At 46.0% G+C, this 26162-nt stretch overlaps 1 protein-coding gene across 5 annotated transcripts in view; it reads right to left on the bottom strand.

Annotated features, from left to right (window-relative positions):
• Positions 1-606: 606 nt before the first annotated feature.
• GRIK5 (glutamate ionotropic receptor kainate type subunit 5) overlaps positions 607-26162 on the bottom strand; it is a 1788232-nt gene continuing 1762676 nt past the window's right edge. For all 5 annotated transcript variants that reach the window (XM_069640936.1, XM_069640937.1, XM_069640938.1 and 2 more), the window contains 3 exons: positions 13809-13937; positions 2380-2501; positions 607-1655 (listed from right to left, as the gene is read on the bottom strand). In XM_069640936.1, coding sequence (XP_069497037.1) covers positions 1278-1655; positions 2380-2501; positions 13809-13937 — 629 coding nt within the window. In that variant the 3' untranslated portion in view covers positions 607-1277. The remainder of the gene's footprint in view (positions 1656-2379; positions 2502-13808; positions 13938-26162) is intronic.

Genomic DNA, 26162 nt, shown 5'->3' on the forward strand with positions numbered 1-26162 from the left:
GCACAAGAGCGGGCACCACCAAATGCACTAGGAGCCGTAAACCACTGCTTTACCAACCCTGGTAGTCTGAGATCCTTTTAAGGTGGTTGGGAAGGAAACCTTTAAACCAATTCTTCCCACAGGGTTTTCCTCCTAAACGTGTGAGGATTGGACGGCGAGTCCTTTCTCACTTCTAATACATACGTCGAGGCGCCAGGGTAAGGGCGGCATCACTCAGTTCATACCCCATGACCAATGGTGAAGCACATAGAATAGAAGGAACCTAGCTATTCACGTCACTTCAAGTTCAATCGTGGAGCGGGGGTTGAGGGTGCCTTCCTCTTCAACTTGTCAATCACTCCCACCTGTCATAAAAACACATTTTCTATATGCTTTTCTCAGCCACCCAATGCTTGTGACTACATTTTGCCACACTCCACATACCTTCCCAGACTAGTGTGGGCATGGCCGCCCAAGCACTATCTCTCAAGTGATGTATTCGATCCAAAAGTATTGCTCTATCGGAAAATACAATGACCAACCTCACCGGTTTGGGTCAAAAAACCTTGAGAAAGCAAAAGCAAAAACATAAAACACTAAATCAGAGAAAGCAAAACAAACAAAAAACAAATGGAAAGAAATATTTTTATAGTTCAGAGCAAGTCCGTTATTCACTTTAATTGTGTTCATGATTATTCATTTTTGAACGGTAGTGAGACAAGATGGAGCTAGGCTCCCGCTCTATTTTAACAAATTTCCACGCATTGTTCTGGGTCCATTGTAGAAGACGTTTTGTTCTCTAAAAGCACAGAATTTAGACAGTTCTGAAATTCCATTGCAAGGCGGTTTCTGTTTTCATTTTTTCTTTTGTTTTAATAAACCCTGAGTTCAATGCCGGTGGGCGGCGCAGCAGCCACAGGGAAGGTGTGCCAGACGAGGCGCTTCCCCGCGCATGGATCCGGTGCCTAAACGAGGCAGCCATCTTTCTTTCTCTGGCCATACTCTTCTCCTGCCAATTCTGTCCCCACCCCTTAAAAAACTAAAAATTCTCCAAAAATGATGAGAGTAAACTCTTTAGTGGGAGAATGGGTCAATTACACCTTCCACCCACCATGTGGTGGGGCAGGGCCAGTCTGAGGTCCCATCGCACGCACAGCGCACACTTGGTGTCAAACTCAAATCCGAAGACGAGAAAAAATAACCTCCGCAAAAGTGAAGGCAAATCTTTTCAGCCCACAAGTTCCCCACAATCACAGTTCTCTGTTGAGAAGAAAGAATGCAACATCAAATTCATGAGCTCATTCTTGGTCACCGATCTCCATTGGCTGTGCTCGCCGTGGCGTTCCCCCATCTGGCGGCAACAGGGGTATTCTAGGGAGGTGGGAAGCTCGTAACGTCTGTATCCGCCGGCACTCTTGGCAAATGCGGATGTGCGTGCAGCTGCGAGGTGGCCCTGGTGGCTCATCTAAGAGGCGTTGGGGCCCAGGGCCCGGTTCGGTTAAGGCAGTCCCGGAGTAGAGCTTGCCATTGCTCAGTCGCATCTCCCGGACAGAGCGGAGTGGCTTGGCAAGGGATAGCGTCGCTCTCCCATGTCTCCTCCGCCGTCGCGAGCGAGAGGTCTTGCGGCAGGAGACGGCACTGCGGAGCTCGCTCAGCATCTCCTGGCAGACGGATACCTGGGGAAGAAACAAAATGGATGTGAAGGCGAGAGTGCGGAGAGAGGAAAAGGAAGACACACTAGGATTAAGGTGTTATCTCCTCGCCATTCAAACATCTTCCAGACTTATAAAGCTCGGGTGCATTCGTGGAACACAGACAAGACCAGTGCCCAGGTGTAATGCCTTTGCCTCTGTTGACATTTTTAATTTTGGGATGTTTTTCCCTTTTTCAGCTGCTCTTCTCATAACCTAAAATGTGTATCTAGATACATAAGGATGAGTCCCTGTTTTTAGATGCCCTCTTATAATTCTTTATTATGTATCCACTCCTTTCTCTTACCCTAAATCCACTCTTCCTTTTCTCTCTGCAGTTATTATTTTCCATTTGCATGTGCTTCCTCTTCATCTCTGATGCTCTTCTTTCTGCCTCTGCTCTTTTGCTTGACTCTCTTCCCCTCTTTCCCTATCATCGTGTAATCTCTATTACTTTTTATCATTACCTTGTAATTTGTATTCTCTCTTCATCGTGTCTCTCTGGGCTAGGATACACCTTCATCTCCTTCCCTTCCTCCAGTTTCTGTTTCACTATTTTGTTATTGCTGTACTACATCTCCCTCCCTTTTCTTCTCTGCCGGTATCCCTCCCTGTCCGTGCTCTCTCGTCTCGCTCTATTCCAATTATCAGCCTGTCCTTCCAGTTATTCATTTCGCTGTCCTTAAGAATCAAATGATCAGTCTTTTACCTCTTCAGTTTCCGCTGACCGCCTTGTCGACCAGACGAACTCCATGATGGCGACGAACACTGCGATGATTAGCCCACAGATGAGGACGACGAAGATCCCACCAATGTTCTCCATGCCCAGACCTAGAGCCGCGGGAGGAGAGGAGAGCATTGTCAGGGATGCACAAAGTTACACCAGAGGGAATGGACCAGGTGCAAACTAGGCAGGGTTGCCACCGGCCGCTTGTGGAGCGTGCCAAGCAGAGTCCTGCTGATTGCACATTAGGTCGAAACACTGTATCCGTTTTCTGCATACATGAGAGGCACGTGCAGATCATGATTTGGGTGGGTCACTTAAGTGAGTCTGCCTGGGAAGAGGCTAAGACTGGCCTACAGGGCAATAGGACATGCCTGAACTGCAGGCCCAACATGCTAGTGTGGGCTAGTTTTAAGTTAAAGTTGGTAATAAACTGGGGCAGTCACTATTTCTGTGCGCCACATGCTCAGCCTAGTCAGCCTGGTTACAAAGAAGGTCAGTACTTGTATAAATCATCCCCGAAAGGGGCATGCTGGGCACGGATTGGATGGGCCTCAGTGCCTGAATGGGGCATGCCTACAATGGGGTGCGCACTGCATGTGAAAGTGAAGCCTGTTTCGGATCAGTATACCTCTGAATGTTCATTGGAGCAGGCACGTTGCACATTCGTAGTGTGGTCAATAATCAGTGTGGACATGCATGGGTCAGGCTGGCCACACTGTAAGGTGGCAACTGTGTATGTGTGAGGAATGCATGGGGGCAGGCCAGCTAAACAACAGGGCAGATACTCTATCTGTGTGAAGCATGCATGGGGTGGGTAAGTCACACATTAGGTTAGCTGCTCTATCTGCATAGAGAGTGCAAGTAATGACCAATTTGAACACTATACCTCCTACATGGGGCAGACTAGTCACAGACTAGTGTTGCCGCTGTATATTCGTGGAGCAGACATGGAAGCAGGATAGTCAGCTACACATTTAGTCACTATATCTCTGTGTGGACAAGGGATTGGGGCATGCTAGCCACAAAATAATGTGGTCATCCTCTATATCTGTGGGGTGCTTTTATGGGGGAAGGCTAGTCACACATTAGGGTAGTTGATGTATCTGTGTGGAGCATGCATGGGGCAGACTAGTCACAAATTAGGGTAGTTACTGTATCTGTGCGGAGCATGCCTGAAATAGGCTAGTTACACATTAGGTTATCTACTCTATCTGCATATAGAGTGGAGGCAAAGACTAAGTTGAACACTGTGCCTAAATGGGGCAGGCTAGTCACACACTAGTGTTGTCACTATATATTTGTGGAGCAGACATGGCAGCAAGCATGTCAGGCACACGTTTAGTAACTATATCTCGGTGTGGAGAATGCATTCTTTGTGTGGAGAATGCATGGGGACAGGCTAGCCACCATTCACTAAATTTGTGTGATGCATGCATGGGGACAACCTAGGAACACACTAGGCTGGTGACTATATCTGTGTGGAGCATGCCTGGGGCAGACTGGACACACCATATATATTTATATATATATATATATATGTGTGTGTGTGTGTGTGTGTGTGTGTAGCATGCATGGGGCAACCTTGCTGTTTCACATCTATTTCTAGTTATATTTTTCTTTTGGTCACTATATATGTGTAATGCATGCATGGTGGCAAGCTAGTGACAAACTTGTGTATTGCCTATATCTGTGTGGAGTCATCCTAGACACACATTATCGTGGTCACATATATGCGGGGAGCATGCATGGGGCAGGCTAGTCACACACTAGTATGGTCCCTATATCTGTGTGGAGCATGCATGTCAGGCTAGTCACACACTAGAATGGTCCCTATACCTGTGTATAGTATGCATGGGGAGGCTAGTCACACACTATTGTGGTCACTTTATCTGTGTTTAGCATGCAAAGGGAAGGCTAGTCACACACTATTGTGGTCATTACATCTGTGTGTAGCATGCATGGAGCAGGCTAGTCACACGCCAATTTGGTCACTACATGTGTGTGTAGCATGCATGGAGGCAGGCTAGGCACACATTATTGTGCTCACATATCTGTGTGTAGCATACAGAGGGAAGGCTAGCCACACACTAGTGTGGTCACTATATCTATGTGTAGCATGCTTGGGGCAGGCTAGTCACACACTCGTATGGTCCCTATACCTGTGTGTAGCATGCATGGGGCAGGTTAGTCACACACTATTGTGGTCACTGTATCGGTGTGTAGCATGCATGGGGCAGGATAGTCACACATTAGTATGGTCCCTATATCTGCATGGAGCATGCATATGTCAGGCTAGTCACACACTAGTATGGTCCCTATACCTGTGTGTAGCATGCATGGGGCAGGCTAGTCACACATTAGTATGGTCCCTATATCTGCGTGAAGCTTGCATGTGTCAAGCTAGTCACATACTAGTATGGTCTCTATATCTATGTGGAGCAGTCATGGGGCAGGCTAGTCACAAACTACTACAGTCCCTATATCTGTGTGGAGCATGCATGGGGCAGGCTAGTCACACACTAGTATGGTCCATATACCTGTGTGTAGCATGCATGGGGCAGGCTAGTCACACACTATTGTTGTCACTATATCTGTGTGGAGCATGCATGGGACAGGCTAGTCAAACACTTTTACAGTCCCTATATCTGTGTGGAGCACACATACGGCAGGCTAGCAACACACTAGTACGGTCCCTATACCTGTGTGTAGCATGCATGGGGCAGGCTAGTAACACACTCGTATGGTCCCTCTATCTGTGTGGAGCATGCATGGGGCAGGCTAGTCACACCACACACTGGTATAGTTCCTATATCTGTGTGGAGCATGCACGGGACAGGCTAGTAACACACCAGTATGATCCCTAAACCTGTGTGTAGCATGCATGGGGCAGGCTAGTCACACACTACTGTGGTCACTATATATGTGTGGAGCATGCATGGGGCAGGCTAGTCACACTAGTATGGTCCCTATATCTGTGTTTAGCATGCATGGGGCAGGCTAGTCACACACTACTGTGGTCACTATATCCGTGTGGAGCATGCATGGGGCAGGCTCGTCACACACTAGTTCGGTCCCTATATCGGTGAGGAGCATGCATGGGGCAGGCTAATCACACACTGGTACAGTTCCTATATCTGTGTGGCGCATGCATGGGGCAGGCTAGTCACACACTGGTACAGTTCCTATATCTGTGTGTAACATGCCCGGGGCAGGCTAGTAACACACTAGTATGGTCCCTCTATCTGTGTGGAGCATGCAAGGGGCAGGCTAGTCACACACTGGTACAGTTCCTATATATGTGTGGAGCATGCACGGGGCAGGCTAGTAACACACTAGTATGGTCCCTCTATCTGTGTGGAGCATGCATGGGGCAGGCTAGCCACACACAGGTACAGTTCCTATATATGTGTGGAGCATGCATGGGGCAGGCTAGTCACACACTGGTACAGTTCCTATATCTGTGTGGAGCATGCATGGGGCAGGCTAGTAACACACTAGCTTTGTTACTGTATATCTACGGAGCATGTCTAGAGAAGTATCCAAGAGTTATAGGTGCACACCAATGTTCAGAAGAGGTCTTCTAAATAGACCTAAAGATACCAGGTAAATACGAGTTCAGCTGCAGGGGGGGGGGGGACTGTGGTCCTGGCACTGAACCACCTCTCAGTACAAGAAAGGAAACAGGATTCATATGTAGAATCCTCCCGTCCCCTGCACACTATTCAGAACTGTCAGTGACGGTGTAAAGTTATATTCAAGAATTTGGCTTTACAGCAAGTTTCATCGGTAACTTAAACAGAATTATGTGCTGCACATTTTATAGACAAAATATAATGTTAATTGTAGAGAGTTACAGGCAAAGCAATCTGCATGTCCAGTAACATTGGCTGAAAGGGAATGAGATATCGAAAGCTATGCACATGACAGAGACACTTCCTAATTCTTCCATTAGTTCATCCTTCCAGCACTGGAATGGCCACGTTTTACACAGGAGAGGGACATCGGGGGCTACACCCTTCCTTCCGGGAGAAAGATTGGGAAGGATCATCTTTGATATTTCCACTTTTGATATTGATATTGATATTTTATTTCTATCGCGCTCGTACACAAGTGTTTCAGAGCGCGACAAGGCAAGGGAGGGGAACAGGGGAGAACAAAACAGCGATCTTACTAGGCCCAGTGACATTGAAACGCGCAAGTCCATGGGAGAGGGGCGGGGAAAAGTGCATGGAAGGGGGAGAAGTGGAAAGTGTGAAGCAGAGGAGAAACAGATAAGTAACAATAAATAAATAATAAAGGCAACAAACAGTTTTAGTGCAGCCAGCAATTTGCAAGTGCTAGGTTTAAGGCAGCAGACAGGGTAGGTCTGATTGCAGGAAGAAAAAGGGGGAGGGGGGCTGTATGGTTACAGATACAGACCCCAGTGCAAGGGGTGGCCTGGAGGCAGAGGGGGAGGGTGGCACGGTGAGCAGGTACCTGGGCCCAGTGGACAGAGGGCTGCCAGGTGCACGGTGCCAAGAGAGAACAGATCAGCAGGGGAGAGGGGGAGCGAAGGCAGAAGAAAAGAGGAAGGTCTTGAAGTGCTTCCGGAACCGGATATGGTTCTCCTCAAGTTTTAGAGTGGCAGGGAGGCTGTTCCGGAGGGAGAACACAGCCGAAGACAGAGATCTACCCCCAGCTCGTTTCTTTGAAAAACAACTGACCCTGAGGGAGTTGGAGGTAGAGGAGCGAAGAGTTAGAGAGGGGAGGTATTTGCGGAGGAATAGCTGAAGGTATTTTGGACCCAGGACCCAGAAAGCCTTGTGGACAATGCAGAGGGTTTTGAATTTAATCCTTGCATCCACTGGGAGCCAATGGTGAGATTTCAGAGTTGGAGAGATACGATCCCAGGGCTTGGGGCAGGGACAAGTCTTGCAGTCCTGTTCTGGATTAGTTGCAGAGGGCGGAGAGTAGAGGCAGGTAGATTTAGAAAGAGGCTGTTACAATAGTCCAAGCTAGAGAGAACCAGAGCTTGGGATACCAAGATCTTCTGGGGGAAGGAGAGGAAAGGCAGAGTACCTCTGAGGGGGTGCAGTCGGAAATTTGACTTTTTAGAGACCTCAGAGATGTGGGCGGAGAAGGAAAGGGTGGAGTCAAAGATGGCCCTGAGGTTCTTAGCCTCACAGGTGGGGGTAGGAGGAGGGCCAAGGGAGGCCGGCCAGAGAGTGAGGGGAAAGGATGGTGAAGTGTGCCGATGAGGAGGAGCTACGTCTTGCTGGCATTCAGACAAAGATCATTGGCGGCAACCAATCTTGAATTGCAGTTAGGCAATCAGAGATGAGAGAGGGAGAAGAGGTGGCACAGGGCAGCCTGAAAATGAGTTTGAGTGTCATCAGCGAAGCACTGGAAACTTGAGCAGAAAGTGGCAATGCAGTGGGAGAGAGTTGCCAGGTATTGGTTGAAAAGCCAAGGTGAGAGGTTAGACCCCTGGGGAACACCACAAGTAGAGAGGAAGATAGATGAAAGGATGGACCCAAGTTGGACCTGGAAGGGTCGATTTGAGAGGAAAGAGGTCAGCCAGGCCAGAGCCTGATCAGTGATACCCAGGTTTTCACAGAGACGGTTGAGCAGGATGGTATGGTTGACCGTGTCGAAGGCAGAAGAGAGATCGAGGAGGATGAGGACAGAGGGAATGTTAGAGTCAAGGTTGGAGAGCAGATCTTCACGGATGTTCAGGAGAGCAGTTTCCATGCTTCTGGCAGCTCTGAAGCCAGACTGATGGTCATGGAGAGAGCCAACAGAATTGGAATGAAGGTTAAGCTGAGAGATGGCCAACTTTTCCAGGAGTTTGCCAAGAAAGGGAGTAATGGAAATTGGGTGATAGTTAGCTGGACAAGAAGGATCAGCTGTGGGTTTCTTAAGAAGAGGATGCACAAAGGAGTGCTTCAGAGGGGAGGGGAAGGATTCCGAGGCAAAGGAGTGGTTGCAAAAATCAGCAAGGGCCGGAGCAAGGGTGTCAGTGTGGTCTTTGATGGTTTTAGAGGAACAGGGATGAACCTGTTTAGACAAGGCTTTCATAGATCAGACTTGTCTAGTGACCTTGTCAGGGGAGAAAAGAGGAAAGGACGAGAAGGATGGTGGGGGGTGGCTAAAGGAGGGTCAGCAAGCACAGATGAGGAGGGGTGTGGGTGGAGAGGGTGGACACGATGTCCTGGGTTTTTTAAATTAAGTGAGAGGCAAGGGCATTGCAAAGAGCCTGGGAGGCAACAGGAGGGGTAGAGACTGCAGCAGGGTTGGCCAGCTCCTTGCAGATTTTAAAGAGTGAGGACAGAGAGTCGGTGATTGCCTTTGTAGTAGGCGACAGGACAGTTTGTCAGAGGATGAACAGGAAGACCTCATGACAGGGGCAAGAGCATCAAGCATATCAGAAATTGAAGAGTAGAGCAGAGACATAGCTGTGTCAGGATGTGAGACAGCCAAAGGTGGAGGGGGGGAGAGAAAGTGGTGGCAAAATCCTCAACTGACACACGCTTCATGGGCCGGATGTCCGAGAAGGTAGGTGGCAGTGTTGGGGTAGGCTTGAACTACTTTTGTCAGTTTGTTTTTCTGCATAACTTTAGGGGGTTAGAGAAAATGGGAGGGGCTGGGATAGGATAAAGGTGGAAAAGATGAAAGTGAAGACGGCGGACAATAAAGAGGCCTAGCAAGAAAGCGGAGCAGAGTGAAAGACAAGTAAATGTTGGAGGCCGGGTGTCGCGCGCCTCAGGGAGAGGGAGTGAATGATTACGGAATGACGTCCCTGCGCAGGATTTCCCTTTGGCCCACTCTAGTCCCTGACCATCTTTCCGCTCCTTCCCGCTCATTCACGATTCACAGTAGTTAGGCAAGATTCTGTAAAACACATTTACATTGTCGGGGCGCTCAGTCCACCTAACTCATGCTTGCTATTGTTTGTGTGTCGGCCAGATCCAGGACATTGACAGGAAAGCGTTTTCAGGTGTGATTTAGAATAAACATTTATAATTCTATTTGTCAAAAGATCCCTTCCGAAAAGCAGGATATAAACACAAATGTTGTCAACTACTTTATTTACTCAAAACCGCAGTCGGGCGACTCGTCCCCAAAGCACCACGCGTGGCATATCATCGCCACTCGGGAGCATTTAGTAAAGCACCAGCCTGTGGTGATGGCAGAGAGGTGATCTCCTTGGCCAACTAAACGATAGCCTGACACCCTTGCCACTCCACAGACACGGCCCCTGGGCCCCTCACACAAGTAAGTGGAGGATCCTTGGTGGAGGAGTCAAAGCACGGCCTGGTTTTCAAAGGCTGTTTGATCCAATCATGATAAGCCCTGTCAATTCCCCACTGACGTCTAGTCGTGTGCCCCTTTACCCACGTGGGAGGTAAGTAATTTTCCAACCCACCCATCGAGGAGTGTGCGGGAATACCCCCAACTCCACAGTCCCATGCCTCTGCTTACCCCCAAATATCAGGTCCTGCGATTGATGACCAACTCCAATCCATGCACAGGTGGAGCGGTAAGGTGAAGATGAGTGAGGAGCGATGATGCAGATGCCAAGGTAAACGCGGGCAGCAGATTTGAGAGGAGGTATTATGAGAGGTGTGGGATTATTATGTTGTTGTTAAACAATTCAATTGGCCCTTGTATTCATCCGACTAAGGGAACTCTACTGACATTTTATAGGGACATTCGCGGACCTATTCACCGTGGGCCGGCCTATTCGCGTGAACGAAAAGTAGTTTGTCTAGTGCTGTGATTGGGCCAGATTTTTCTGGACTCCCCAGAGCCCGAATCTGGGAGAGCAGACAGACCACGCCTTTGCTGACCCATTTTAACACACAGCTTTTCTCATCGGTCAGAGACATTCCGAGCTCAAAATAGCTAGCTTGATTTTTTTTAAGATGTGTTTTATCTTCAATTTAAACACCTAAAAGTCCAGTAAGAGTCGAAGGGCTGCAGACACAGCAGCAGTGTCTGACGAGGAGCCGCTGTTGTCTCTTAATGCGAGCAAATGGTGGCTGACTATAAGGGGGGGCGACGCATAAAATGCATGATGTTTGACTCCATGGCTAAAAACAGTTGCTCTCCTGCACTGTGCTTCTTTCTAAATCCAGAGGCATTTGTTAGGCTTACACCAATCTGCAAGCTGGCAACGATAGGCTTCCATTCAGGATGGGCAAAATAAAGCAAGAATCATTTCAAGTCATTGCAAGACTTATTTTCGGCCCATGTTTTTTCGCCTTTTACAAGCCTGTACTTTTCTGCCATGACTCCAACGTAACGCCGCCCCCTTCACAGCCACTCTTCTGCCCCCCTTATGGAATCCCAGAGTGATTGGAAGTCTCGAGAGGATAGCTCAGAGGCAACACGCTGGTCTTGGAACCAAGACGATGCAGAGCAACACAGGTTTGATCCCGGGGTCTGCACAAATCTCTGGGTATTAAGCACTATAAATAACCCATTACAATTGGTCCCTCTGCCGACCACTGAGCTCACTGCAATACCCTCCACCCCACCTCTCCAAAACAAGGTGCAAGTGTCCCAGGGGACAGCCCTGAATTGAGAACCCCATCTTCGTTCTCCATTTTGGCATATAGGGAGACCAGCGGTCACACCACATTGATTTTGGGTGCAGATTACATTCCAGTCCCAGCCCCCAGTAAATGAAAAAAGCAGTAGCTAATGAATCCCAATGAACGCCATCCCGCAAGCTTTTAGCTTCACGACCTGAGAGCTTGTTGGGATATCCTGCTATCAATGTGAGTGCGCCCTGATGAAATCCTGTCTCTTCCCTTTAGCGGCCCTCAGGGACAGGGATATTGAAGAACTCCCAGCAGTGGGGGTACGGTGGGAGGTAACCTCATTTAAATACCTGGGAATAAACATAATGCATACCCCTGAACTAATGCACGAACGGAACACGAGGGCGGTAATCCCCGCTCTACTAAAATCCATGGACTGCTGGTCGAAGCTTCCCCTATCCATAATGGGCAGAGCCTCTATAATTAAAATGATTGTCCTCCCAAGATTTCTCTACGGGTTTCAGAATGTACACTGTTACTTCAAAGCCCCTTTCTTTCGCCTAATGGAAAGGATAATCAGAGACTTTCTATGGGGGAAGGGCAGACATAAGATAGCATTCACAGCCTTGGTCCTACCGTACAGCCAGGGGGGAATCCCACTCCCTGACCTGGAGAAATATTACTTGGCAGCGCAACTAAGCTTTGTGACCAGGTGGTAAGCAGACGAAGAAACATCAGATACGCCCCTACTGCAGCCCATGCTTTCCCCGATGCACCTGAGAGAACTCGTTTTGGCCCCCCAGAAGCTAACGAATGATGCACCCTCTTGGCCACCCTCGGAAGGAAAATTTGGAACAGAGCAGGGGTGCTTGACCAGGCTAAGCACCCTTACTCCCCGGACATGCCGTTGCTTGCAGGCCTGTGTGAAAATGACACGGATCTGCAACACCTCAGAAATTGGGAGAAGAAAGGGGTCTACACTTGGGGAGACCTATATGAAGACGGCACCTTTAAGGAGTTTGAGAGGCTACAAGAAGAGGCTGATATCCACACAGGGCAGTTCCTATGGTACCAAAGAATACGCATTATAGCTCGAAACAAATGGGCAACCTGGCCTGCAGAACCAGACCCTAACCCCCTAATCACGCTACTCTACAACTTAGGAGAGGGCTGGAAACCAATATCACAGATCTACGGCCACCTGAGTGACACCCCTAACTCACGCAGCGCTGAACTGAAAGGAAAATGGAAAATTGATATAGGCCGGGAACTGACCGAAGGAGAATGGGAAAGGGCCTTAGCGTGCCCAAAATCAGTTTCCAGAAACCACAGATTCAGCCAAATACAATTGAATCTGCTATAGCGAACGTACTTGACCCCGTCTAGGAGGGCGAAATTTAACACCCTACTACAACCCAACTGTAATTGGTGCGGAGTAGATGGAGCAGACTTGATTCACATGTTCTGATTGTGTGCTAAAACGCAGTCCCTGTGGCGCTCCATACAACAGACATGCAAAAAGGCAGGAATGACCAGATACAGGTGGATTCCAGATGAATGCCTCCTGGGAACGTATCCCAGACCGGCCAAACTCAAACACCTGGCCAAATTGATGGACATCATGAGTATCGTGGCCAAGAGGACGATCGCAATGGCCTGGAAGAAACCTGCTGGACCACAGTATAAGATATGGCACAGGGAGCTGGAACGATGGGTGCATGCCGAAACAAGGCCATGGGAAGACAGTGTCACCAGATCCACAGATGCCTCAAGCATGACCCTGGAGGCATGGAAGTAACTTATAGGGTCACTGTTTCACCCCTCGGATGACAAGCCCCGGTGAATACAGACAAATGAAATACAGAACCACCGGGACAGCTGACCTCAACCACAGAGAGATCTTGGTGATCTCGGTCCCCTCCCCACTCACAGGCTGGGCTACGCCCCCCCTACCCCCAATTGATACAGGACTATTAAGAGTGATGTGAAACTTGGAGACAGTTATCGGTAAATTGTTAATGTTTTAATCTTGTTGTTAATAAAATGCTCAGCATCCTGCAATCAAGGGCACAGGCAGTGCCATGTAATTGTAAAAATGATAAATGCCAATAAACAAATTTTAAAATAAATCAATGTGAGTGCGCCCCTTGCCTCTGGGCAATATCCCTTATACATATATTGAAAACATGTTATCGTTTTTTGGGGTGTCTGTGAATCAGGGACAGTAAAATGCAATGAATGTTACATTTCACCGAAACCCCAGTGGAAAATAGATTTCATGTACATCCATGAAAATGACCTGTCGGGGGACACAGTTTTACTGACTAGCAGGCAGCAATAAAAGAACACTACAGGACTGTTTACCATTGTGTTTCTCATCAGAATAATTTTTAGTTTTTACTAATAGGTGGTGCTTAAGCACCACCTGTGAGCCGGAACTATTGCATTAGTGTTCAGCTATTCATCAATTTCATTTGAGGAATACAAAGCGGGTAGGTAGGTGTGGTTTGGTTATTTACCCACCCCTTTTTCTGCCCATAGCCATGCTAATCCCTATGGCCATTCCCACCCACTTCCTGGCCATTCCCACCCACTTCCTGCCCCTCACCACCCAAACTACATCCTCCTAAATGCCTTTCCCATGCCTACACAAAAGCCGAAACTGTTGGCATTGCCAATGCATGTTAATTAATGTATTTTGTTTGTTCAATCGTTTTGACCATCACTTATAGAAATATGCTGGCTTTAAATATTGGCCATGCGGATGACGGAATGTTAGCGGGCGAATGGGTGGGGTGGGGACTGGAAGGGCGGGGGGGGTCAGAGAGCCCAAGAGTAGAGCAGGCGCTTGACGTTGGGCGGTGGGAGAAAGGTTTGTACTCTGACCTTTGGCCCGATGGTCCTCTTCTTTCGGACACTTGCCGCCTTCCCACCACTTGCGTTTCAGGATCTCGAGGCGATTGTTCTCTTGCATCTGCAGAATGGCCAGGGTGATTTCATCCCGGAACGGAGAGCCTGTGGAGGAGACGGGAGAGTGAGACCAATAACCATCCAGTCTAGATGATACAAACTTGCTGGTTGGGGTGCTGGCGCAAGCCGGCATCTCAGTTTCTGCCAAGCACCCCTTCCACATTTTGCAAACTTAATTCCTTCTTCTCCCTCCTTTCTTTCTTCTCCTCACCTCATGTTGGGTGTCTTTCCCGCTCCCTATTCTTCTACTCCCTAACATGCCTATCCTGCCCTAGACCATCCCTCTTCCTCTCAAAGCTGCCTCTCCTTCGTCCTATCCCCATGACGCCCTTCACTCTACCTTTCTCTCTGTAGTGAGCCCCTGCATGTGTTTGCCTCCAGCCCTCATTTCCGTGTCATGCTATTGGCTTCTCTTTCCTTTCATCTGTATTTTATTAGCGCACCTGCCACATCACCAGGGGCTCTTTACTGCCCCTGTGTGCCTGTGTCTCAGAGTCAGGGGAGGGAGGTTCCACCTGTCCCTTTGATTTTTCTCCTCACGGGGCCTTTCCCAGTTCTCCTTATGTCGCCCATGCTGGTGTCTCGACTGCTTTCAATGGGGACATTTGAACCTCGCCCATTAATGGGCACATTTGAATCTCTTGGGGCTGCCTGGCTCTACTTCCCATGTGGACATTCTTTGACTCTCCTGCTTCCCAAGGTCTTTTATGTTTGGAGTCTTATCCCTAGACTCCTGCTTCTCCAGCCCGGTCCTTCTTCCCCACATGTCCTCGTCAGTCTTACTGTGGGTCTAAGTGACCGTCAACTGGGTTTGCTCTGCATTCTTTTTGTGAGTCAGAATTGTGGGTTACTTCTTCTTCACCATAGTTCGATGTATCTTACCTACCAAGTCTCTAGTTATTGGGATACCTCTTAGCGCTTCATCTCAGTTGCCCATATGCCTCATGCCACGTGTTTCTTTCATACTGCCTGTGTAGAGTTAATTCTGTGTGTCTGACATGCAGCTGGTCTTAGACCCTTCCTAAAAAGACAATGTGGAAATCCCATGGGTCTCTCCTTCTTTCTTCTGTTGGGAGATCAGTGGGAGGTCTCCCCGCTAAACGAAAACATTTCAGCCGATGACCACAAAACAACTTCTGGGACCCAAGCTCTGTGTAAGCCCATCAACTTAAAACCACATCACTTCTTAGCCTTTGTCCTGGTGTCTATCGCGCACACAGCGATCCCTCACTCTCTTCCCTGTGGTCCATGTGCCCCACCTGCTTAGGCTCCCTCTGCCCATATCACTCAAAGTCACTGGGTTTATCTCCTTAAATAAAACCACCTTGTTTATTTGATAATTCAGGCACAAAACAATATCAGGTTGGATGCCTGGTATAGCACACGCGGGTGCCTTCAAGGGACCACATTTATACTGCACTTATAACCTCGGGCGCTGCATTCTCTGACCAGGCTCCAATGCATTGTAAGGCCCTCCTGCTTACCTCTGATCTACAGAAGATCATCTGTCCAGCCACAAAGACGTTAAATATGGTTAGTCCCCAAATAGTCTAAGCACCGATGGGAGCTCATTCAAGAGCCATTAAGTCTTCAGGGGAGCAGGCTCTATATAAACCCATCAACACAGTCCCCTTCTCCTGGGGGCGGAGTACTAACACTCTGCCCCTCTGCAAATCAATGAAGCAATTGAAGTTAGCACCAATTGTGCTACTTTGACAATGAGGAATGGAGCAAACAGGTTTACCCCTGATCTGTATTACCTGAAATTGATTTCACTGGGGCAAACATGAAGATGACAGTTTTATTTCCCATGTGTGCTACATAACATTACATGAAATTAAAAGAAATGTGCTCACTACATTTCTTTTATGTTATGCAGAAAAAAGAAGTCTGATTCGTGTTTGCCCTTCTGCAAACATTTTTAGATAATAGTGATTGTGAAAATACCTGTTTGCATCATTCTGTATAGTGCAGAGGAGCCGGTGGACATGTTATCCCTAGCTTCCGCCCCCTCACCTCCGCCATACCGGAACAATAGGAGAAGAGCCCTATGTGGGACACCAGGTATCATCCCAATACCGCATCAAGTGTATGAGAGACGATATGCACTCAGACAACCGTTTCAAATGTACCCTCGCACTGAGAGGGTGGAAGGATGTCTGCACACACCATTGGACATCATAGAGCTATAAGTGAATTCTGACAAGCGCAGAGTGATATCATAGAAAGAGATACTGAGACTCACTGAAACGATCTGCAAATACTCAAAGAATAAAGATGTAACTGAAGTAACAAGAGAAACATGTAATCGAATATAAATACATTGTATATATGCAAAGAAGATAAAGTAACCTGCTGATTAATAAATGTATATGCAGAGAAACGCAAGGTAGATGAGACATATAGAAGCTTGCTGCAGAGGATAGTAAACATGGCAAGAGCGGCTATAATGGAAAGATGGATGTCGGACTGGTATTAAAACCATTCAAGCTACCTTGGAGACGGACCAGGGCTGCAGAGTTAGGAGATGTTGGAAAAACCGCTTTGTTTGATGAATAAAGAGGCATCTATTGGCTTGGGATCGAGGATGCTATTTCAAGGAATAATTTCAAAGCACAAGGGGAGTCAAAACGGTAAGCCATGTACCTAAGACATATTTCTCTTAGATTCAGTAATGGCGAAAACATCTACAAGAGCCAAGTATTAGACAATTAAAGATGCAAAAAGTCCACCTAAGATGGAGTGAGCAAGTCTCCAGAGGCCAAGAAGTGTAATGACAACCAGCACAATTCAATCAAATAGCAGTAAATAGAGGTAATAGATGAACACATTTGTGGTCTCCTCACAAGTGATTCTGAAGTTGAAAACAAGGTCTATTCATTAAGCCCAAATTAAGATAATAGTGTGCCTACACTCCCTTGAATGTCGCAGAACAGAGAGCCTGGCTAACTACAAAGGAGAGGCCTTGGCTTGGGGCCTGACTGATGAGAGACGATTGACTCATTGGGAAAGTGGGGAGTAGTCTGACGTTGATTGTGGTGCCTGAGTTTCATTTTGCTTACATGCTCTAATGAGCTGAAAGTCCAAGATTGGGAAAGCATGCCAACCAAACAGAGGGTCTATGTAGCAACATGCTATACAATGCTGCAGAGACCAACCCCCTGAAATTGTTGTTGTTATATGTATTTAGAGGTAGTTCGAGGCGTGGCCACCAGATAAGGGGCAGCCAAAGAAGTTATTAACTGTAATGTATACTATATGTACATATGTTCCCCTAACCATTCCCTCCCTTTAATAGGTTTTAGTTTGCCACATAGAATGATGCTATAAATGACACATATCAAGGTATACAACCTTTGTATAATCACATTTGGGGCTGAGTGTGTGGATTACTGCCTGTTATACGCCAGATTGCCCTATATTATTTCATGCTGATAATAAAGTAGTACTTATTCTTTGAGTCTTTCTGGTTATTTGGGTCCAACATCATTATTGATAGTCCCATCTAGCACATGAGATGCTTGAAGGTGCTAGAGCCCATTTTTGTAGTTGTGCGGATGGTTCTGGTTTATTCGACCTAGGCCCAAATCTAGACTCTCAGGCTCTAGATTGATTCTGCCACTAGCCAGAAGACCGTCGAGCTTCCTGTGGAGATCAGTGCGCACATACACTTGTGTGAGAAGAATCGGTCGACAGGTGACCCTTTGATGAAATTCCTGTCTGATCCCTGCAAGTGCCCTGCGGACTGAAGGAAAACTGGTCGATTGGGGAAGAGTTGATGCTGAGGGGCTCAAGCTGAGCCATGGATGTAAGAAGGACATTGAAGGTGGCAAAAATAGGAGGAGGGACTGTGTTGCAAATATGTATAGAAGTAACAGGAATTTTGGGGATAAGAAAGAAGAAAAATAGATACCTCAATTCCTGGTTCGAGGAGTGGTGGAGGGGTACACATTAACATTCGAAATAGGGGTAATATTTAAGGATTCCTGAGGGAAGGACCAGAAGAAGTGTGCGCATCCAACACCAACATGGAGTAAATAGTGAGATGAGATACATTGACTGAAGATAGTAAATAAAGGCATACACAGAAAATGTTAAAGTGCACATGTGTATCGGGTTATAAATACGTCAGTGTAAACTTTTTTGTGTCTAGATTAGGAGATTTAAGACGATAGTAAACAATTAAGGAGATCATCAGATTTTTATATCAGGAGATCAACATCAATCAGGAGGGTAAAAATCAAAGCAGAATAATAAATAAAGAAAAGAATATTAAAATATCAATAATAAAAAAAATGTAATGGTTAAAATTTATAGAAAGTGTAAATGAAGGAACAAAGAGAACATCATTGCGTAGATTTTTAAAGTGGTTAAAAAATGAATAAGCCGCAATTTATGGTGCCTGATCAAATTAATCAGTGTGGTATATTTCATAAAATAAATAGGAGAATACAAGATCTTGTAAGTATTGGCAGTCGAGACTGTTCATAATGGGGGACACTCCTCTTTTACACCAAAGATAAGACAATTATCACACAGAGTGAGTCAGAGGCACAACTAATAAGACACTCATGCCGTGGCCTCAAGAGGGTTCGTTGTCAGAACAGTATTGCAACATATGACAATATATTTGCATGCTACATACTAGGTGAAGAAGGTACAGAAGAGATTGGCTGTTTTAGAGTTGTGGAAAATGTATCACAGCGGGAAATAAGATGCGCCTGAGAAGGAGTGGAGTCTTAATCAGCATTAGGAGGAGACTATATTGCCTTTAGCTCCTCTTTCCACTTCTGAAAAAACTCCTCTTTGCCCTTCTGAAAACAAGAGCACAGATACTGAGGAACAAGGATTTGATCCTTTAGGGGTATGCTAATCCACCATACGAGCCCCCCACTTATAACAATGAGGATAATAAGGAAGAGAGCAAAAGTAGAGAACGCAAATATATGCCAACACGGGATGGAATGAAACAGCGTGTTGAGAGAAAGGACAGGAGGGACAGACAGATGGAGATAGAGGAAGAGGCAAGGTGACAAAGGGAAGTGAAACATAAGGCTAAGGCAGTGACGATAGTAAAGAATGAAAGGGTGGGAGGACAGATATTACTTAAGCTAGATGATAAGGGCATTGATGGGGTTCGAGAAAGAGAAGAAAGAGAACAGTTGGAAAAGAAAGAAAGAGAACACGAGAGAGCATACAAAGAAGAAAAGGAAAAAGAGAGGGAGCAAAAGGAAGAATGAAGAAGGTACGAGGTAAGAAAAGAAAAAGAGAGGCTAGTAGAGAAGAAGCGAGAGGAGATAGAAATACAGAGAATGCAAGTACGGAGGTTGAAAAAAGCAAGATGAAAGAGAGAAAAGAGAGATGAGAAAAAGGGAAGATGAGGTGAACAGAAGTAGGGGACTAAAGATGATAAGATAGATTTTCTATTTCATAGAAGCATAGTGCCGATTGAAGCGCAAGAAAGATTTGAGGAAGAGAGAGGGTCATTACAGCCCAGCAGGGAGCTGCAAGGGATGCCAAGAATACAGACATTGGCTGACAAGCATGAAGCAGAAAACATAGGGAAGAAGATTGGGGATTTATATAGGCATATGAGAGATAATGATGGGAATAAAACCCAAGAGGATGTTGAAGAATCTTTATCGAGGGAAACAGGAGGGTCAGGAGATGCATTATCAGATGAGCATAGAGCACTGTCTTTCAGTATACTAAAGCTTGATGATGAGAAAAGAGATGGAAGTCACACAAGCTGGGGCATAATGATGTCAGATGAAGAAAGGGAAAAAAACGAGAAAGCGCGAAGAGAGGACGCAGGCGGTTTCTCAAAAGATTTGATTACAGAGAAAGGGGAAAAATAGTCAGACTTAGAGGTCCCTAACGGAAAAACACCAGAATCAACACCATACACTGAGAGACCACGAGCACGGTCACACAGTACAAGGGATGTATCCCCACCTTATGTAAGCAGATTAAGGTCACTACCAGGACAGAGACAAATGAGCAAGACTAGCCCCACCTGGTAGAAACAAAGTATAGGTGGGTATGAATATTTATCGGGGTTTTCACAATTCCCATTATTGGAGAAAGGGGAGGATACCAAAATATATTCCGTGGCCACAAATGCACAAGGATAATTTGAAATGTAAATTACCTAGTTTGACTTCCGGTGCAGAAAAATTGATTCATGAGTTAGAAAGAATGACATCAGGAATGACGTTAGCTATAAATCAGATAAAAGGCCAACTAGCCATCCTAGGGGAGAGGGCTGGTGACAGGATAGGCGCGTGGGACTGCACAAAACACAATAAACCATGACGGGTGCTCAGAGTACAATATCCTGATACATCAGATATTGGTGCGATCATGACTTGGAAGATGGGTGAGGCTGAAGATCCTGTTGCTTTTATTCAAGCTATTCAAGAAAGATGGCATCTCGAGAGGAGTGAACTGTGGTGGCATTATTTTGCCACATTTTATGTCAGGGACTGCACGAGCCAGTGCAAAGGCAGATGAAGATACAGGTAGGGATGGAAGCAAAGCCATGGGCAGTAATAACATTGACTATTGTGCACCATTGCCGATTGTTACAAGAGAAGAAAGCCAAGAGTAGTAAGCAGGAGGAAGCAGAGTTACTTCCAAAAGAATTGGCAAAACTGGCCTTAGAAGGAGCGGTATTGATGAGTAATGAGGGTATGACGACACAAGAGATGCAACCAGTGCAGCAGAGTAATTTAGTATACCCTATGGATCCGAGTGGGTAAACATTTTTGCCAAGAGGAAGAGGGAACAGACCCAGGGGATGAGGACAAGATTGATTTCAGAACCCTCAGGGATGAGGAGGATTTAATGAACAGCCATAACAATGAAGGAATTGCAGGAAGTTCGGACATATAGCCAAAAAATGTAGAAGTAGAGGGGCCATGCAGCAACATTGTCAAGCACCAAGAGAGGGGATGGGCCATGTTCCACAATATAATACAGAACAACGGGAACATTATGCCCAAGATGACGCTGCAGACCTCATAATGTGGTGGCCCGGAATGAGCGGTGCTGGTCCCTTACTGGCACCATTCATTCCACAGCCGCCAGCCTCGTAATGAGGCCCAATATCTTTTACAGATGAGGGAATAGTGTGTTCCACTCCAGGGACACATTATATGAATGTGAACGAATTTATACTAGCCTTCACAGGCCAGAAAGCATTACGAAGAGTCCCTTTAGATCCAGAAGTATTTAGGTATGGAGTGACTGTTTTATTATTGAGGTTACCTAAATTGGTAGGTAAAATATTAAGAATACCTGAAAAGTGTTTGTTAAGACCAGAAATAACCAGGAATGATGAAGAAGGACAGGTTATCTCTTTAGAGTTAGAAGCAGCAGTGGTCAAAGAAGAAAGAGTGGTTGTTCATGAAACAGATGATGAGGGTAGAGGATGGAGAGCAGTGATAGCACTTGGTGAAGGATATAAATGGACAGACTTGACAGACAAAGAGCTTTTTAGGGATGATTATTCTGATGATGAATTAGTAATTTTTATAAATCTCACTTATTGGATTAAAGTGAAGAGTATGGAAATACCGCAGAGAATGGCGATGGTAAAAAAGGATCAGTAATTTTTCCAGGAAGATTTGGAGAAAGCACCAAATATTTTACGGACCTCCAGTCTATATGATGTGGGCCTATTGAAAGGATAGGGGCAGTTAAAATCAAGCTTAAACTAGGAGCAATTTTTCCAAGAGCAAAACAATATCCTATGTGCGGAGAAGGTATGTTCAAGACCATTTCTGCTTTAATGAAGCAAGGAATATTGGTGCCATATGAGTCCCGATATAACACGGCTGTGTACCCAGTGAAGAAATCAACTGGGGGGTTGTGGGGATTTATTCCGGATTTTCACCCCCTAAACAATATTTATGCAGCAGTGTTTCCTTTAGTCTCAAATTCTGCCACAATATTATATAATATTGCGTCTAGGGCTAAAAATGTCACAGTTCTAGATTTTAAAAATGCTTTCTTCTCAATTCCCCTTCATGAAGATTTGACTTCCTTTTCATATAGAAACATTTGTTTGAAACATACTTGTTGGCCCCAATGGTACTGTGAGTCCTCATCAATCTTTAACAGGGTCCGTCAGATGGACCTAGGTAATGTACAGCTCGAGTGTGCAATAATACAGTATGTAGATGATGTATGTATTGGTGTGCAGTGAGATAGAGGAATGGTGCAGTCAAGACTCAGTGTGACCCATGATCATATTAGCTGAGAAGGGATACAACGTGGACAAAGAAAAGTTAAAATATTATCAGGAAGAGGTCCTGGACATAGAACAGCTAATTTCTGAAGTCTCACCTGAAAGAGCAGAAGCAATTATGAAGACTTCAGAACCTTAAACAGTGAAGAAAATGCAACAGTGTTTAGGCCTATGTAACTATTTTAGGGCTTGGGTTTCAATTACAGCACCTATATTCAACCACTCTTTGAAGGACTTATAGAAGCACAGGTAGACAAAAGTCAGATAACTTGGACAGATAGAATGACTGAAGGATTTGAGGAATTACAAAAGGCAATTAGTATCGCCCTGTGTTAGGAATTCCAGACTATCATTAAGAATTTTAATTATTTTCTCATTCAAATGCAGAAGTCATGACAGCATTTCTCACACAGAAAACAACATTAGGACATGGACACAAACCATTGGCGTATTACAGTGGGATTTTAGATGCAAGTATGAAATTGAATTACCCTTGTGAACAAGCTTTAGCTGCTACTGCATTTGCAATTGAGAAGTCTTCAATTATTACAATGGGGTGTTCAGTAACATTATTCAATGAGTATGCATTGCTTGCCATTCTAGAGAAACCCAAAAGTACATTGACCACACAAAGAGCATCAGGGTACAAGGTAATTATCTTGAACCCTGCAATCAAAATTGTTATATGCAGAATAGTGAATCAAGCAACATTCATAGCGGAACCATTAGGAGAGGATGATTATGTACATAACTGCACAATGTATACTGAATTTTATGATGATATTCCCCGCGTTAGAGAAAATGCTTTCAGATGGGGAAGGGGAGTTCTTTTTATTGATGGTTCTTCAAAAATGTATCAAACTACTGGTGAAAGGCATACTGGGTAAGCAGTAGTAAAGTTGAACCGAGAGGGTGAATTTGAAGTAGTGACAAGCGCAAGATTGCCTTAGCATTGCTCAACACAGGTTGCAGAATTAATGGTGCTTATCACTGCGCACCAAAGATATGAGGAGGAGGGAGTGACGGTTTTACTCTGACTGCGCCGCCTATGTGACATCAACTGTGCACACAGGCTTGTCACGCTGGAAAAGGAGGGGCTTCCTCCGAGCAGATGGCACTCCAGTGCAACATGTGGCCCTATTGGATAACCTTATAGAGGCATTGAGACTCCCATTGAGTATCCCAGTTGTAAAATGAGCAGCACATACTAAAACAACCAACGTAATTTATCACGGAAATTAAGCCATAGTGGTAGAAGCCAAACAAGCAGCATATTTCCCAAATATTTCTGATTTCGAACTAAGAAGTGTTAAGCAAATGACAGGACAATGCATGTTGGTAAAAGAGGGCTTTAAAATGTTGTCTATTGTTCAGTTAATTGAAATACAAGGCTGAGCCTCACATGAGGAGCAACATTTATGGAGAAAGCAGAGGTGTTCTTTAGCCCCCACCGAGGCAATCTGGAGACAGGATAGCACTAGAAAGCCAGCTATGTCTTTAGCATTATTGAGGGTAGCACTGGAGCAGCTTCACTACCCGGCGCATATGACTCAAGAGCGTCTTGCTGATACACTTGCAGAAGATTGGTTTTCACCAAATTTGTTAGAACATGTAGCACAGTTTATTGTGAAATGCATCATGCACCAAAAATGTACTGCAGGGCACACTTTGCGAACAGTGAGAGGAGCAATTCCTAGACCCAATGGCCCCTTTCAGCACCTATATATGGATTATGTGTATATGTTGAAGACATGCAACGGTTATAGGTAAATGCTGGTAATGGTATGTCCCTTTACTAGTTGGATTGAGTCAGGTCCATGTACGTATCCCAATGCCACATGTGCCACAAAATTCCTTATGTGTAAAGGTGTTCCCGAGATGGGGTGTGTGCAAAGGGCTGCAGTCTGCCAATGGACCACATTTTGTAAATGAACTATTTGAGCAAGTAACTCTTTATTCGGTATGAAACACAAGTTCTCTTCTGCCTATCGACCACAGGTGAATGGGATTTGTGAGAGGTTAAATTGACTCCTTAAAGAGAGGATAGCGAAGATTACGAAAACTTTGAAGAAAGGGTGGTTACACTGGTTGCCCCTTGCGCTATATGCACTGCAAGTTCAGCCTGGCTCAGATCACCATCTCACTCCTCATGAGTTGGTGACTGGATGTTGAATGAGAACACCCCTTGCTCCTCCAACTAGGGTAGAAACTGTGGCCCACAGAGTAGCAAAGACATTAGGTCATGAGTTACATGATTACCTAACACCAATGACTGCAAGGGTTTCTTTGATGTCTATACAGATCAAAGGCCTCATCACGAGTTGGGCAGTAGCCCTTAAATGCAGTGGTAATGATATTACTGCTGCATTTAAGGGCTGACCGTATCACAAGTCTGGCTTGTGTACCCCCAGCTCAGAGCCGGGGGTTAACAGAACGGAGAAAATGCCAATTTTCAGTGCAATTACTGCTGGCAGTATTACCGCACAGTAATTGCACCAAAAATTCCCTTGGTCCCAATGGGAAATGGGGATTTACAGATAGCGCCCAGCCCGTGATCTGGTCGTAATACTACCAGACCGGTGGGCGCTAATGCTAATAAAGTTGGGTGGTATTACAGCCCAGATACCACCCAACTCGTGATGAGGCCCCCCCAAACTGAAAGGTAGGGTCAAAGAGGACTGAAGAAGAAAGCCACCCATCTGATCCAGACTGCTTATTGGAACAGCCAATCTTATATCCAGGGTATCAGGTGACGGTGCTCAAATTTGTCCGCACATGGAATAATCCCTGCTTTGAAGTACCCCTTGAGGTGGAAGTAGTTACCTTCAAGGCTGTTAAACTACAAGGTAGGTGAGCCTGGATGCACCTGCACAACATCCAACCATACAAGGAGAAAATGTGAGCCCTCCTGCATCTTCTGACAGTAAAGTAGAGAAGAAGTTCCATGCATGAAGACAAGATCAGCAACCAAGAGTAAAGAAAAAGAGTCTATCGAATAATAAAACACCCTTTAAATAAAGATCACAATTTCTTAAATCTAATAAGGAATGAATGGACTTGCAGCTATCCTGGAACTTTTTTAGATAAGTTAAAGGAACATTGGGCCTCATTATGAGGTTGGAGGTAGTCTTGCCGGTAAGAGCGGCAAGGCTACCTCCATACCGCCATGAAAGTCTGGCACCTGTGAATGGGTAATTACCGGGGTATTCCAAGCCCTTTCGCGGGTGCCGGTAGATCCCCATTCCCATTTCAGCCCCATAGGGCTCTATGGGAATGGGGATGCCTGTAGCACCGGCACCGTTCATAATGGTATTGGTGCTAAAGGCATGCTGTGCTCGCGGATGCCTTTGATTCCGCCAGGGCAGACCTGGCGGACTGAAAGGCACCTGCGGCACAACGCAGAGTTTGCCAGTCCAGTAACAACGGTACCAATAAGCATACCGGTACCGTTGTTACCGGACCGGCAACCTCGTAATGAGGGTGTTAATGCACCAAAGCCAAAGGACAAGGAATACATTGCATCTTCTATGCTACTCATCATAATAATATTACACACATTCTTATATGCTGTTTTTACCTACATATTAGTCTTACACAGCTCTGATAAGACAACGGGCCTCATTACACGGTATGCGGTAAGGGTTTACCGGTACCGGTAAGGGCTCTGGTACCGGTAAACCCTTACCGCCTTACCAAGAGGTCCCTTTGCCGGACCCAACATCAACGGCTGGTTTTACCAGCCGTTAAGGAACGGGCCCGCAAAGGGACCTTGGTGCTAATTACGGTACTGCAATTTGCGGTACCGTAATTACCTCCTTCCCCATTCCCATTGAGCCCTAAGTGGGCAAAAATGGGAATGGGGAAGTGCCTTGGTGAATGGGGAATTACCGGCCCGCTCAACTTGGAGTAGGCTAGTAATTCCGCCATCCACCAAGGCGGACACGGTACAATACCGGCGGCAAACATGGCGCTAATAGCGCCATGGTTACCGCATACCATGTAATGAGGCCCAACATGTG

The sequence above is a fragment of the Ambystoma mexicanum genome, chromosome 1q (genome assembly GCF_040938575.1).
Source record: "Ambystoma mexicanum isolate Mex_15411 chromosome 1q, UKY_AmexF1_1, whole genome shotgun sequence".
NCBI classification, from domain to species: Eukaryota; Metazoa; Chordata; class Amphibia; order Caudata; family Ambystomatidae; genus Ambystoma; species Ambystoma mexicanum.